We start from the raw sequence: 14,602 nt of genomic DNA, 5'->3' as shown, positions 1-14,602 counted from the left end.
CAATTCAAAGGTATCAATTCTCCTTCTGTCTTCCTTATTCGTTTGCCCAGCTTTTGCATGCATATGAGGCAATTGAAAACACCATGGCTTGGGTCAGTCATACCTTAGTCCTCAAAGTGATGTCTTTGCTTTTTAGCACGTGAAAGAGGTCTTTTGCAGCAGATTTGCCCAATGCAATACGTCGTTTTGCAGATCTGCAAATGTCTTACTTTCACCCTGACCAGTGAGTGGCATGTTGGCTGGTTGAAGGACTCCAGAGTTGCAGGCCTTTTCTCCTGTCACCTGAGATGGTGCTCCCATGTCTTCTAGCGACCCGTGTTGAAGATGCCAAGACTTCTTTCCCTTTTAAGGAACTAGCTCTTTCTCTAGGATGCTCGGAGATTTTCTTTTTATCCCTGGGGTCCAGGGACTTGTCTAGGCACCATCTGGATGAATGCGGCTCCTTGCTCCTGCCTCGTCACTGCCCTTCAGTCTGCAGGCTCATGTCTCTCTGCAGGTCAGGGGAGTTGTTTTCTGTTTCTTTAATTATCACCTCCTCATCATCATTCCTTTTTCTCCTTCTGTAACCACCATTGGTCCTCTCCCTCTGCAGCATTCTACCTCACTGAATCTATGGCATTGTATTCTTGCTCTGTATTTTGAGATTTCTTGCTCTGTATTTCTCCCTCTTGACCTATCAGGCCACTCTGATTCTGTTCTCAGCAGGCTCATCCTCTCTTTCAGTTCATCTGACCAATTTCTAAATCTTAAAATTGTGCTTCTGGTTAAGGTCTTTATTATGACGCAAGGGCGCTTATCAAGTCCTGGTTAAGTTTGTCATCTCCTTCTCCCAGCTGCCTGGAGTGGTCTGCTGGGTTCTCCTCCCTGGCTGCTAGATTCTCTTAGATGCCTCGTTTCTTTCCTTTGCTTCCTCACAGCCCTGTTCTCACTCTGGGTTGAGTTGAGCTGCAAGGAGGGCCTAAAGCAGCAGTGTTGGCAAATGTGGGGCTGGTGACTGGAGATGTCCCTACCCCAGTAGGCTGCCTCATCCAACTGTCCAGAGGTCTGTCCTCTGCTGTGGTACAGGGAAGACCTCACTCTGCCCAAAGTCTCTCTGTTGCAAGATCAGCTCTTGCTCAGCCTCAGGGATAGGGATTAATTTAGCCCACCCATGTGGACAACCACTGCAGACACGGCTGCCAGGGAAGGTTGCTCAGGTTGAGCACTGCACAAGCCAGTGCCTGGCTGACAGTAGGGGCTGAAATCCAGCTTTCAGTCTTCATTTCAAGCTAAACACACTGGTGCAGACTGTGTTTGCCTAGAGAGAGAAGCACCTTTTGCTTTGCACACACCTTTTTCTTTCTCTCCTCACCAAACATATGCCCTCTGGGCTGTGTCTATCCAGAGGGGGCATCTCTCTCTAATTTATACAGGGGCACCTTAGGCTGGCAGTAACCCAAGCCTACAAGCACCTGGAGCCTGGGAAAGCCAGAGCCCCTCTTGGGCCACACCCAGAAGGGACACCCAATGTTACCCTGCCCAATGGTCTCTGCAGCTACCATGTTGGATTCCCCAAGTTCTAGTCCTTGCCTGGCTTCTTAGCTGCAGGTCCTGCCAGCCCAGCTGTAGCCAAAGTTCTGTCCTGCTAAGTCCTCTAAAGGTCCAGCTGGGACCAAACCTCCCAGTTGCCGTCCTGGCATGCTGATCTGCCTGCCTGCCTGGCCTAGCTGTTGATCTATCTGGAAAGAAGTGAGACCTAAAGAAGGAGGGGCCAGGGACACTGGGGCCACTGTCTTCTCATCATTCCCTCATAAATGACTTTGTCCCTGAATTTTTCTGTCATTCATTCATTCATTCATTTATCCAACAAATATATTTTGAGCCCAGATGACAAGCCAGACCCTGGCTCTGAGAGAGAGGGGTCCCTGAGCCTCCTGGGAGCCACACTCTGAGCCTCTGCAGGGCCTGACTCCAGTCCCAATCTCCACCCCCCTACCCAGTCTCTGTCCTGATGCTACAAACACAGCCCCTCCTCCCCCTCCCCCAGCCTCATTGCTCTGTCTATCACTTTCCATCTCTTTGTATTCTTGTTCAGCTTGGCAGCCCTGTGCCTGACTTCAAATTCTAGGCCCATTTACCGGCTGCATGACGCCAAGCAAAGGATTTCACTTCTCTCTGCCTCATTTCCTTATCTGTAAAGTGAGGGAAATAATTTCCACCTCACCAGGGGAAGCGAGGACAGAGCCTGGCGTGAGAAGGACCAGTAACGTTTGGTTTTGCAGCTCCTGCCCCACTCTCCAAAGGTGAAAACCAAAGCTACTATTCAGGAAGCCGGTTCGCTCACAGTCAGCTGCCCCATCAGCCAGCAGCAGGCTCCCGGCTTCCCTGGTGGAGGGTGCTCACCCCTGCCAGGCCTCTCCTCGAGTCTCTGTATTGGAGCCCAGGGACCCTCTGGTGCTGAGCAGAGGAGGAAGGCAGAGCCAGTCCCAGTGACTGACCTTGGCTCAGGCTGACACCAGCCCAGTGCCACTGCCACCCCTAACCTAGGCTCAGGGTTCAGCCTTTCATCCCCTCCCCTGCCCCACAGAGTCACCCTCCAGCTTTGCTGAGATCTAACTCACATACCATACAATTCTCCCACTTACAGGTCACAGGTAAATGGTCTTCAGTATGTTCACAGAGTTGTATAGCACCACAATCTATTTTTAGAACATTTTCATTCCCCCAAAAGAAACCCCACACTCCTGTGCTGTCATGTCCCAACTTTTCCGTACCCCCTAGTCTTCCAAAACCAAACCAAACCCGTTGCGTTGAGTCCCTCCAACTCCTAGCAACGTTATAGGACAGAGTAGACAGCCCCCTAGGATTATCCAAGGAGTGGCTGGTGGATTCCAACTGCTGACCTTTTGGTTAATAACGGAACACTTTACCACTGTGCCATCAGGGCAGCTCCCTAGCCCTGTTGTTGTTGTTGTTAGGTACCGTCGAGTTGGTTCTGACTCATAGCAACCCTGTGTACAACAGAAAGAAACACTGCCTGGTCCTGTGCCATCCTCACATTCATTGTTATGCTTGAGCCCATTGTTCCAGTCACTGTGTCAATCCACCTCATTGAGGGTCTTCCTTTTTTTCACTGATGCTCCACTTTACCAAGCATGATATCCTTCTCTAGGGACAGATCCCTCCTGATAACATGTCTAAAGTATGTGAGATGTAGTCTCGCCATCCTTGCTTCTAAGGAGCGTTCTGGTTGTACTTCTTCCAAGACACATTTGTTCATTCTTTTGGCAGTCCGTGGTATAGTCAATATTCTTCGCCAACACCACAAGTCAGAGATGTCAATTCTTCTTCGGTCTTCTTTATTCATTGTCCAGCTTCGCATGCCTATGAGGAGATTGAAAACACCTTGGCTCAGGTCAGACGCACCTTAGTCTTCAAGGTGAAATCTTTGCTTTTTAATACTTTAAAGAGGTCTTTGGCAGCAGATTTGCCCAATGCAATGTGTCTTTTGATTTCTTGACTGCTGCTTCCATGGGTGTTGATTGTGGATCCAAATAAAATGAAATCCTTGACAATTTCAGTATTTTCTCTGTTTATCATGATGTTTCTTATTGGCCCAGTTGTGAGGATTTTTGTTTTCTTTACCTTGAGGTGTAATCCATGCTGAAGGCTGTGGTCTTTGATCTTCGCCAGTGAGTGCTTTTCGAGTCTTCTTCACTTTCAGCAAGCAAGGTTGTGTCATCTGCATAACGCAGGTTGTTAATGAGTCTTCCTCCAATCCTGATGTCCTGTTTTTCTTCATACAGTCCAGTTTCTCAGATTATTTGCTCAGCATATAGATTGAATAAGTATGGTGAAAGGATACAACCCTGATGCGTACTTTTCCTGACTTTAACCACGCAGTATGCCCTTGTTCTGTTCCAACGACTGCCTCTTGGTCTGTGTACAGGTTCCTCATGAGCAGAACTAAGTGTTCTGGAATTCTCATTCTTCACAATGTTATCCATAATTTGTTATGATCTACACAGTCGAATGCCTTTGCATAGTCAATAAAACACAGGTAAAACACCTTTCTGGTATTCTCTGCTTCCAGCCAGGATCCGTCTGACATTAACAGTGATATCCCTGGTTCCGCATCCTCTTCTGAATCTGGCTTGAATTTCTGGCAGTTCCCTGGCGATGTACTGCTGGAACCGCTTTTGAATGATCTTCAGCAAAATTTTACTTGCGTGTGATATTAATGATACTGTTCGATAGTTTCCGCATTCTGTTGAATCACCTTTCTTTGGAATAGGAGTAAATATGGATCTCTTCCAGTCGGTTCCCCAGTTAGCTGTCCTCCAAATTTCTTGGCATAGACGAGTGAGCACTTCAAGTCTGCGTCCGTTTGTTGAAATGTCTCGGTAGGTGTTGTGCCAATTCCTGGAGCCTTGTTTTTCACCAATGCCTTCAGTGCAGCTTGGGCTTCTTTCTTCAGTACCATCAGTTCTTGATCACACGCCACCTCCTGAAATGGTGGACAGTCGACCAATTCTTTTTTGGTGTAGTGACTCTCTGTGTTCCTTCTATGTTCACTTGATGCTTCCTGCATTGTTTAGTATTTTCCCCATGGAATCCTTCAATAGTGTAATTCGGGGCTTGAATTTTTTCTTCAGTTCTTTCAGCTTGAGAAATGCTGAGCATGTTCTTCCCTTTTGGTTTTCCAACTGTAGGTCTTTGCACATGTCATTAGAATACTTTACTTTGTCTTCTCAAGCCGCCCTTTGAAACCTTTTGTTCAGTTCTTTTACTTCATCACTTCTTCCACTTGCTTTAGCTGCTTAAGTTTCAAGCGCAAGTTTCAGAGTCTCCTCTGACATCCATCTTGGTCTTTTCTTTCTTTCCTGTCTTTCAGTGACCTCTTGCTTTCTTCATGTATGATATCCTTGATGTCATTCCACAACTTGTCTGGTCTTCAGTCATTAGTGTTCAACTCATGAAATGTATTCTTGAGATGGTCTCTAAATTCAGGTGGGATATATTCAAGGTCATATTTTGGCTCTCCTGGACTTTTTCTAATTTTCTTCAGTTTCACCTTGAACTCGCATATGAGCAATTGATGGTCTGTTCTACAAGTTTGATTCCTGTGTATTCCAGCTGGCCAGGTCCATGTGTATAGTTACAATTTACGTTGTTGAAAAAAGGTATTTGCAATGAAGAAATCGCTGATCTTGCAAAATTCTATCATGCAATCTCCAGCATTTTTTCTATCACCAAGGCCATATTTTCAAACTACCGGTCGTTCTTGTTTCCAACTTTTGCATTCCAATCACCAGTAATTATCAGTACATCCTGGTTGCATGTTTGATCAATTTCAGGCTGCAAAAATTGGTAAAAATCTTCAATTTCTTTATCTTGGATAGACTGCATTTTATTTATCCATTCATCTGTTGATGGATACTTGGATGGTTCCCACTTTTTGGCTGTTGTGAATAATTCTGCTATGCACATTTGTGTACAGGTCCTTGTGTGGACAGAGGTTTTCATTTTTCTCAGGTATAGACCTAGGAGTGGAATTGCTGGGTCAAATGGTAACTCTTTATCTGTTTGAGTTTAACTGCCAGACTGTTTTCCAAAGTGGCTGTGCCATTTTACATTCCCACCAGCTGTGTCTGAGGGCTCCAATTTCTCCACATCCTCTCAAAACACTTGTTACTATCGATCTTTTTTGTTCTTTTTGATGATTACATCCTGGTGGGTGTGAAGTGGTATTTCATTGTGGTTTTGACTTGCATTTCCCTTATAGCTAATGATGCTGAGCATTTTTTCATACGCTTATTGGCCATTTGTATGCCTTCTTTGGAAGGAAGCCTCTTCTTGCCTGTGCCCTGAGCAGTCAACCTCCAATAGTCAGAGGAGGCACGGGGCGGAGGGGTGGCTTCCTTGGTTGCATTCTGGTGGGTGATCGCCCCTCAGGAGGGGCTGTGGATTGAACGGCCAGACCTCCCCTCAGCATGGGGAATAGGTAGCATGGTACCTGACCCAGGTGGGCTTTAGAACATCTAAGATCCAACTCCTAAGATGAAATATTTAAGCATAAATATTTACCTGTTGATGTAGGAGCCCTGATGGCACAGTGGTTAAGAGTCTGGCTGTTAACCAAAGGGTCAGCAGTTTGAATCTACCAGGTGCTCCTCGGAAACCCTAAGGGCAGTTCTTTTCTGTCCTATAGGGTGGCTCACTATGAGTTGGAACTGACTCGATGGCAGCGGGTTTATACTTAAAAGCTGAATGAACAGTTAGAACAAGATTAAAGAACTGTAAGAGCCTGGACACAGTACGCTGTCTTTCTCATTCATCTGCAATAATCAGTCCTTGCTTAGTCCAAGTCTAGTCGAGAACATACCTTCCTACCTCACTCTCAGCTTTGAGGCTGTGCAAGCATACCTCTAGGACAAGTTTCTAGAAAAGGAGCTGCTGAGCCCAAGGGTATGAGCGTTGGTTTTACAGATTTACATTTCCACCAGCCTTGTATGAGATTGTTTTCACACACTCCCTTGACAACACAGCATGTGAGCAAACCTTTTGATCTTTGCTAATCTGAAAGGTAAAAAAACCGTATCTCAGTTTTACTTTATACTTGTCTTCCAAATATAAAGTGTACTTTATACTTGTCTTCCAAGTGAGATTGCCATCTTTTTATGTTTCAGTATATTTTCCCATTTTCCTTATTAATTTTCAGGAGCTCTTTATATGTTCCTGAAATTATTTTACTTTGCTTATGGTAGGTTTTCCCATGTAAACACATCATTTTTACTTGGTCAAATTTATCAATCTTTTCTTTTATAGCTTACTGGTTTTGTGTCATACCTAGAAAGGCCTTTCACACTCCATAAATAGTTTAAACGTTCTCCTGTGGTCTCCTCTATGGTTTTGAAACCCTGTATAGTGTTTCTGCCTTATCATTTGGCTAAACTGCCTGAGGCAGGGCTGAGGGAAGCCAGTGATGGCCTGGCTGTTGCATGCTGTCTGTGCTGGGACTCGCTGTGACCATTCCTCCCAGAAACCCTCAGTTGAACCTAGACCAAGTCCCTTTTAAAACGTGGCATGCAGAACCTAATGATTTCACTTTGCTTGCTGCCTTTGATGCAAGTGCACAGAGGACTTGGGGGTTTGTTTTTGTGCTTTTTTGCTAATTAGTGCAAGGAAATAGGAGGTTGCCCCCCTGGTAACTAATTGGACCAGTCGTACCTGTGACGTGAGGCTCCAGGCCTGTTTTTGTTACTTGAGATCACTATGAGGGTTTTAGCAGCTGGGCCAGGTTTAATGGAGAAATCATGGAAAGGTAGTCACAGGAGGCCACTCCACTCTTACTGGCTATGGGGCCCAGTCGCTTGACTTCTCTGACCCTCAGTGTCTTCTTCTATAAAATGGAGAAATAATAGCACCTTCCTTCCATGGCTATTGTGAGAATCAAATAATTCAGGTAAAGCATTTAATACAGTGTGTGGCATGGAGTTGGAACTCAATGAAGGGAAGTTGTATTCCTAAGGAACCCTGGTGGCACAGTGGTTAAGAGCTCGGCTGCTAACCAAAAGGTCAGTAGTTTGAATCCACCAGTGGCTCTTTGGAAACCCTACGGGGTAGTTCTACTCTGTTGTATAGGGTCGCTGGCAAGGGGTTTGGTTTGGGTTAGTATTCCTAAAGTGACAGGCTTGAGCTAGGCTTTGAGGGAGGGGAAGGTGTGGATGGAGAAGGGAAAGGCCTTTATAGCTGGTGAGCACAGCAGAGCTAAAAGTGAAACCCCCTTGACCATCCCAGATGGCGTGGATTGTATGATCGGCTAAGTTTCCTGCCCTTGAAAGTATTTAAGCTGAGGTGGATGCAATATGTTTAGAATACTAGAAAACAGATGCTTATGTAGACTACACGGTTGGCCTGGAAAAATGTATTTGAAAGGTCTCAAACTGGCTTAAACAGAAAAGGTATTATTCTAGTTACTGACAAATTTAAGGGTTTCAGGTGTAGCTGGATCCAGAGGCACAAATGATGTTATCAGAAATGCGTCACTGTCTATTGCTTTAGCTTTATTTCCTATGTTGGCTTCTACTTATTTAGCAAATCCTGTGAAGGTGAAAGAGTTTATTTTTACAGGTAGCTCCAAGAAGAGTCCTGGACTGGGTTATTTGGTCACAGTTTTTGGATAAATACCATCCCTGAGCCCATTACTGTGGCCAGGAGGATGGAGTGACCTGAGTGTCTGAGCCGGATCCTGCACCTACCTCTGAAGCTAGCCAGTGAGGACAGCTCCGCCCAAAGCACACAGAGAGGGGGTGGAGCAGCTCCCCGAGAGAAACCGGAGGGACTTTTGACAAAGTGGGGTAGGGGCTGGATGCTGGGAGGGCCCAAAGTGACAGCACAGCAACCTTCTGGCTCCTTCCAGCTAGAAAATTCAGTTTTTTTAGAAAAAAAAAAAAAAAAGCTTTCAGGGCCCGAGTCCCCATGACTCGGGGGGCCTCTGGATTTGGCTGACCCCTGTGCCCGCCCGGGCAGGCCCGGGGGACGCTGCAGAACCGCGTGCTGCTGTGGAAGGAGCAGTCGGAGGCCAGCCGAAGCCCGTCCCGCTCCCACTCCCCAGGCCTCCTGGGCCCCGCGCTGGGCCCGCCCTACCCCTCGGGCCGCCTGACGCCCACCCGCCTGGACATGGTGAGGCCCCGGGCGCCCCCGGCGCGGCTCTCGCCCCCGCCGCTCTACGCACCCCCGCTGCCGTTCGAGCCCCCGCCGCCCCTCGCACGCCCCCCGGGGCCCTGGAGCCTGAGGCCGGCGGCCTGGAGCCTCCTGCCCCCCAGGGCCGCGCTCTACCGCGCGCCCCTCGGCCCGCCCTTCCGCCCCGGCCAGGTCTCGGCGCCCCAGTGGTGGCTCGGCTGCAGGGCCCAGAACCCCTACGGCGACATCTGGGAGCGGGGGTGGGGGCAGGACTAGGCGGTCGGCCCGCCCCTCCCTCCCCACCCTTCCCTGCCGGTCTCCCCTCGCAGCCCCAGAGGCCCCTGGGAGAATTCGGGTTCCCCCGCAGCCGGCATGGCTCGGGCTCCTACGGGCCCGAGCCAGCCGAGGCCAGCTCCGCGTCCCAACTGGAACCTGACCGCCGCTCCCTGCCCCGGACGCCATCCGCCAGTGAGTGTCCAGTCTCCGGGACGCAGAGGGAGGGATGGGGACAGGCTGGGAGCCCGGGGCAGGGGAGAGGAACCGGGGTTACGCTGCAGCAGGAGGGATGGAAGTCAGACTCGAGGGCGAACTTCCCACCCACGTGTCGCTGTGTTGTCCCCCTCTCTGCCCCCAGCCTCGCTCTACACCAGCAGCGCCCAGCGCTCGCGTTCCAACTCCTTCGGCGAGCGCCCGGGCAGCGGGGTCGGTGGCAGCGGGGGCGCCAGGAGAGTCCGTGCCCTGGTCCCCCACTCGGAGGACGCCAACCACACACTGCTGCGCTTCTCGGCTGGAGACGTCGTGGAGGTGCTAGTGCCCGAGGCCAAGAACGGCTGGCTGTACGGCAAGCTGGAGGGCTCTACCGCGTGAGTGGGAGCCTTGGGGTGCAGGGTGGGGTGGAAGGAAGACCCGGGTGTCCTGGTCTCTAGCCGTGACTGAGGCTTCCGGGACCACTCACTGCCTGGGGCCTCAGAGGACTCCGCCGCCACCCCCAGCCTCAGTTTTCTCACCCATTCAGTGAAGGTAGGAAAAGCCACTTTCCCAGGTTCAGGGTAGTAGCCATGTGAGGGTGGTAGGTAGAGGACAGAGGGGATTGAGAAAGTTTTCTTCCAAGTGTGGATCCTTGCAGAAATCCTATTGCTTGCATACCTACTGTGAGCCTGGCACTGTGAGGGTTTGGGGGCAACTCTGCCTCTGTACCCTGAGTCAACCCAGGAGCTGAGATATGGTCACAGGGATGGAAGGAGAGGTGGGTGGTAACTGCCATACTGCTGCGAGGCTCCCAGGGCCAGGAGTGGAGTCGGTGCTGGGACCTTGGAGACTGAAGTGTGCCCAGCCCCTTGCAGTAGGTGTGGTGGAAATCCTTAGGAAATGTAAACTGGTACTGTTTCTGACACCACGAGTGGAGGGAGAGGTGGGAAGTACTTCATAGTTGACAGCAAGCCTGGAGGATCCCAGGGGTTGGCAGCCAAAAGAGGGAGCAAGCAGGGGTTGCTCCTTCTACAGGAGAAGGCAAAAGGGCTTTATGGGCAGGAAGCTGCAGGAGACAAGGAATGGAAAGAGGAAAAGCAGAGGGGCATAAAACCAGGAGCTGGCAGCTGGGTGGTCGTGTGGGTCAGTGGATGGTGGACAGGTGGACCAATGGATGAGGGGATGATTGTGTGGACAGGTGTGTGCTTGTGTGAGTGGATGGGTAGATGGGTGGGTGGTTGGGGACTGACTGGGTGATTGGAGGCACGGGAGGATGCATGGATGTGGGGTGCATACATAGACTGATGGGTGGGTGAGGGGTATGTGAGTGGGTGGGTGGGCAGATGGGTGAGTGCGTGGATGAATGGATTAGTGGATGGATGGGTGGTCCATGGTGGTTGCCGAATGGATGATGGATGGTTCGGTAGGTGCATGGATGGATGGGCTGATAGGTGCAGGTGAGTTCATGGATTGTGAATGGCAGGGTAGGTTATGCGTAGAGAAATGACAAGAACACAGATGGCACATACACCCACCTGGGGGTGCTGCTGTGCAGACGCATGAGCAGAGGGCAGCATGATGCCACCCTGCAAGTCCCGTGACATATGTGTAGCAAACCTCCTGGGGACCCAACTAGAAAACCTAGACCAGTGCTCTCAAACCACATTCCTGGGGACATCATTATTCTTCCTTCACCTCATAAAAGAGAGAAAAAATGCTGCCCAGTTTTACCATCAGTAGACATTTTATGGTGAAAACAGGAGAAAACATACTGAAATAGTTTTATTCTGTTAGTGTTGAAATAGCTTCAGTGACTGTCTTAGGCTGGGTTCTCTAGAGAAGCAAAACAAGTGAAGCTTATATATAAAAATAGAGATTTATCTCAAGGAAATGGCTTACAGTTGTGGAGACTGGCAAGTCCCAAATCCATGGGTCAGGCTGAAGGCTGAAGGCTTCTCCTGACTCACATAATTGCGTGGGTCTGAATAGCCCACAACTGGCAGGTCAGACAGTAGGCTGTTGGCTCATGGGGCTGCAGAAGCTGGTGAATCCCAAAATTGGCAGGTCAGATGGCAGGCATCTGGCTCACAGGGCTGCAGAAGCTGGAGAGTGCCAGAATCGGCCGGTCAGACAACAGGCTCAAGTCCCAAGAACAGGAGGTCAGATGATGACGAGCCAGATACAGGATCCAGAGCAAATTTTGACAGAGTGTCCATATATACTGGATGCAGATCACACCCTCAAGGAAACTTTCCTCACATCAGATATTTGAGTAAGGCAATGACTTGAGTAAGGCTGTGACTTGAGTCACACCCGTTAGTGAGGGTCTGACTCAAGATACACTCCAAATTAATCCTGCCTCATTAACATACAGAGGTTTAGGGTTAACTACACAATACCACAAAATGGAGGACAATTACATCAGATCACAAAATGGAGGATAATTACACGACACTGGGAATCATGGACTAGCCGAGTTGATGCATATTAACCATCACAGTTACCTTTATGTAAGGACGTTGTCAATAGGGTCACTATGAGTCGGAATCGACTCGATGGCAACAGGTTCATTTTTTTGGTAAGGCAGCTTTCTGGAGAACATTTTCTCAGATGTTCTACAAGAATCTGATGGGTTCTGTGAAGTTTCAAAAGTTTAAGGAAGGCTGATAGTGCCTTTTCCTCCGAACCACAGCTACTCTAAAGATGCAGTAATGAGCCCCCAGCCACACAAAGTCTCCGGGAGCAGGTGCAGGGCTGTGGAGGAGGGATGTGGACTCAGCGCTCTGGTGAACAGGGTCATCCTAAGCCAGGGGGTCTGGGGGGAGGGACGCAGATGGACTCAGGTGAAAGGAGCCCTGGGTCTGTAGTCAGGCACCCGGGGCTTGGGTGCACCTTCCTCTGGGCTCCTGCAGTTGCTTGTAGTCTCTCCCTCCCTGGTAACCACCTGTTGGGGGTCTGTCTCCCCAACAGGCCAGGAGCTTCTAGGGGGCAGGGTTGTCTGTACACTGTGTGCCTGGCACATGGGACATGCTTGGTGAATGAGGGAACATATCCCCATCACTTGAGCAAATTATTTTCCTTCTTGGACCTCTGCTTCCTCCTCTCTAAGGGATCCCGACCCTGGTAGGGCACGAGGTTGGAAAGGTGGGTTAGAGCCGACTGCAAGGCCTTGAATGCCAGGAAAGCTCTCCTTCATAGGGTTAAATGAGTTACTAGCCACAGAGCCCTTTGAGCAAGGCCCGGCAAGCAGCAGTGCTCAGTCTTGTCCCACATAGAATTGTTATTGGGCATCGCCTAAGGGGCCCTCTGCCCCTATCCTGCAGGAGAGGCTGGTTCCCTGAGGCCTATGTGAAGCCTGTGGAGGAGGTACCCATGAGCCCCATAACCTCCATGAACCCTAAGAATGAGCTACCTTCCAGGTACTTGGGTGGCAAGGGGTGGGGCAGGGATGGGGAGCCCAGGGGGTGGCTCCACCCACCATGGGAGGCATCTGTGAGCTGTGGTCCTCAGTGGGCCCAGCCCTCTTAGCTCCTGGAGAACCACACCCCTGGGCACCCCATCTCTTTATGTGAAGGTCATTGTGTCCGGCCCTCAGCCTCCTCTCAGGACTGCCCTCCAGCCAGGCACAGAGCGGGAGGCCCAGCACGTGGGAGCTGGGCGCAGCAGGGCCTGACCCCGCCCCCCCCTTCTCTGGGCTCAGGTCCTACCCCCTCCGGGGAAGCCACAGCCTAGATGACCTCCTGGACCGGCCAGGCAACTCCACCACCTCCTCAGAGTACTGGGACAGCCAGTCCCGCTCCCGCACCCCGAGCCGGGTCCCAAGTCGCGCCCCCAGCCCCGCGCCCCCACCCCTGCCTGATAGCCGCCGAGGCAGCATGGGCAGCATGGCGGTGGCCAGTGACCTTAAGGTGAGCCACCCCAGCCTGTCCTCAGCACTGGGCCGTCCAGTGGGTGGGAAGGCAGGAGACCAGGTAACCTCTGGTCTGTCCCAGCGGTCTGGCAGGTCCACCTCCCCCAGCCTCCATCTGTCCATCTGGGCAGGGAGGGGCGGGATAGGGTTGAGTCTGGGGTGGGGGGAGGGGGAAAACACTGGTGTCAAGGACAGGAGCCCTGAGTCTCCCACTGGAAGCATTGGAGAAGGCCTCCCCATCCCAAGGGAGGCAAGGCCTCATCAGAACGTGGGCTGGTCAGGCGGAGTAGGGAGGCTACCTCCCCATGGAGTCACCCAAATCTTATTGGGGCGGGGGTTAGCTCTGGGACACAGTACTTTGGCCCAGAGCCTTCTCAAATCAGAAACTCACAAAATTCTGGGCTTCAGAATGCGGGGCCTCATTTCCCTCGGCACCCCAGGGGTCCTCTGGTCCATCCTCCGCCCTCCTGAGGGGCAGGCAAGTGATAGGAGAGAGGGCTTGCTTGCCCCTCTCCACACAAACAGGGCCTTCCTCCTCCCCCACCGCAGAAACTGATGGCGTGGGAGCAGCAGCCCCCGGAGCTCTTCCCGAGGTGAGTCCTCTGTCGGGGAAAAGGCAGGCTCGGGGCAGGGTCTCAATGCTGGGGTGGGAGCAGGTGACCCACTGGGGCAGGAGGTGAGGGGTGACTACCAGTTCAGCTGCCCACTTGCCTTCCCTGGGCCTGCTCCCAGTTGTGGGAGGCACCCGTCTCCCTCAGCCCAGCCTCTCCACCGACAGGGGCACGAATCCCTTTGCCACTGTGAAGCTGCGTCCCACTGTCACCAACGACCGCTCAGCGCCTCTCATCCGCTAAGGGCCTGCCTCCATCCGGGGTCTGAGGTCACCCCCCCACACTGCCCAGGGGTGTCCAGAGCTGGCGGCGGCAGCAGCAGCAGTGGATCCAGGAGCTGGGTGGCTGCCCCCCACCCACCATCCGCCCAGGCAGCCCTGAAGGCGCTGGCCTGGGGCCTGGGGCCTGGGGCCTGGGGCCTTCCAAGTAAAGCAGGCGGAGTCGAGGGATGGAACAGCTTCTTCCCTTCCAGGGTCCCCAGGACTCTCCCTGAGGGGCCTACTTCTTTCCCCAAACCTCTTTCCCCCTTCTCCGCCCCAGTGGGGAGGAGCTCCTGACCCCTCATACATGCCCCCCTGTTTAATTTTTGTAAACGGTGAGAAATAAAGGAAGTAGGCACAGCAGGAGGAATGGTGGTGTCTGATTTGGGGGACAGGGCGCAGGGTGTCCCCACTGAGAATGGAGTCCGGGGTCCTGAAGGCCATTGGCTGTTCCTCGGGAGACCTCTCACTGCCAGGCCCTCGCTGCCCTCATTCTGAGCAAGTCTCTCAGTCTGCCCTAAAGCCCTCACACTGTAGCCCTCGTCTCTACCCCAGTCTCATTTCTGCTTGTGGGTTTCCCAGGAAGTAGTGGCTGAGGCCCGGGACCACCAGCAAGTCACCCTCAGCTGGCCTGGGACACAAGTGCTCTTTGTTTTGGGCCCTTCCCCCCCTACATTCTCAGACTCTCG

At 51.6% G+C, this 14,602-nt stretch overlaps 1 protein-coding gene across 1 annotated transcript in view; it reads left to right on the top strand.

Annotated features, from left to right (window-relative positions):
* The window catches only part of BAIAP2L2 (BAR/IMD domain containing adaptor protein 2 like 2), a 33,278-nt gene extending 19,005 nt beyond the window's left edge, over positions 1–14,273 (top strand). Inside the window, exons 8-14 of the mRNA XM_049884416.1 lie at positions 8,512–8,664; positions 8,994–9,132; positions 9,299–9,527; positions 12,456–12,551; positions 12,833–13,040; positions 13,592–13,635; positions 13,821–14,273. Of these exons, the coding sequence (XP_049740373.1) occupies positions 8,512–8,664; positions 8,994–9,132; positions 9,299–9,527; positions 12,456–12,551; positions 12,833–13,040; positions 13,592–13,635; positions 13,821–13,896 (945 nt within the window). The 3' untranslated portion in view covers positions 13,897–14,273. The remainder of the gene's footprint in view (positions 1–8,511; positions 8,665–8,993; positions 9,133–9,298; positions 9,528–12,455; positions 12,552–12,832; positions 13,041–13,591; positions 13,636–13,820) is intronic.
* Positions 14,274–14,602: the final 329 nt, after the last annotated feature.

Source organism: Elephas maximus, chromosome 4 (assembly GCF_024166365.1).
Source record: "Elephas maximus indicus isolate mEleMax1 chromosome 4, mEleMax1 primary haplotype, whole genome shotgun sequence".
Lineage (NCBI taxonomy): Eukaryota > Metazoa > Chordata > Mammalia > Proboscidea > Elephantidae > Elephas > Elephas maximus.
This window is presented reverse-complemented; position numbering and strand designations above follow the sequence as displayed.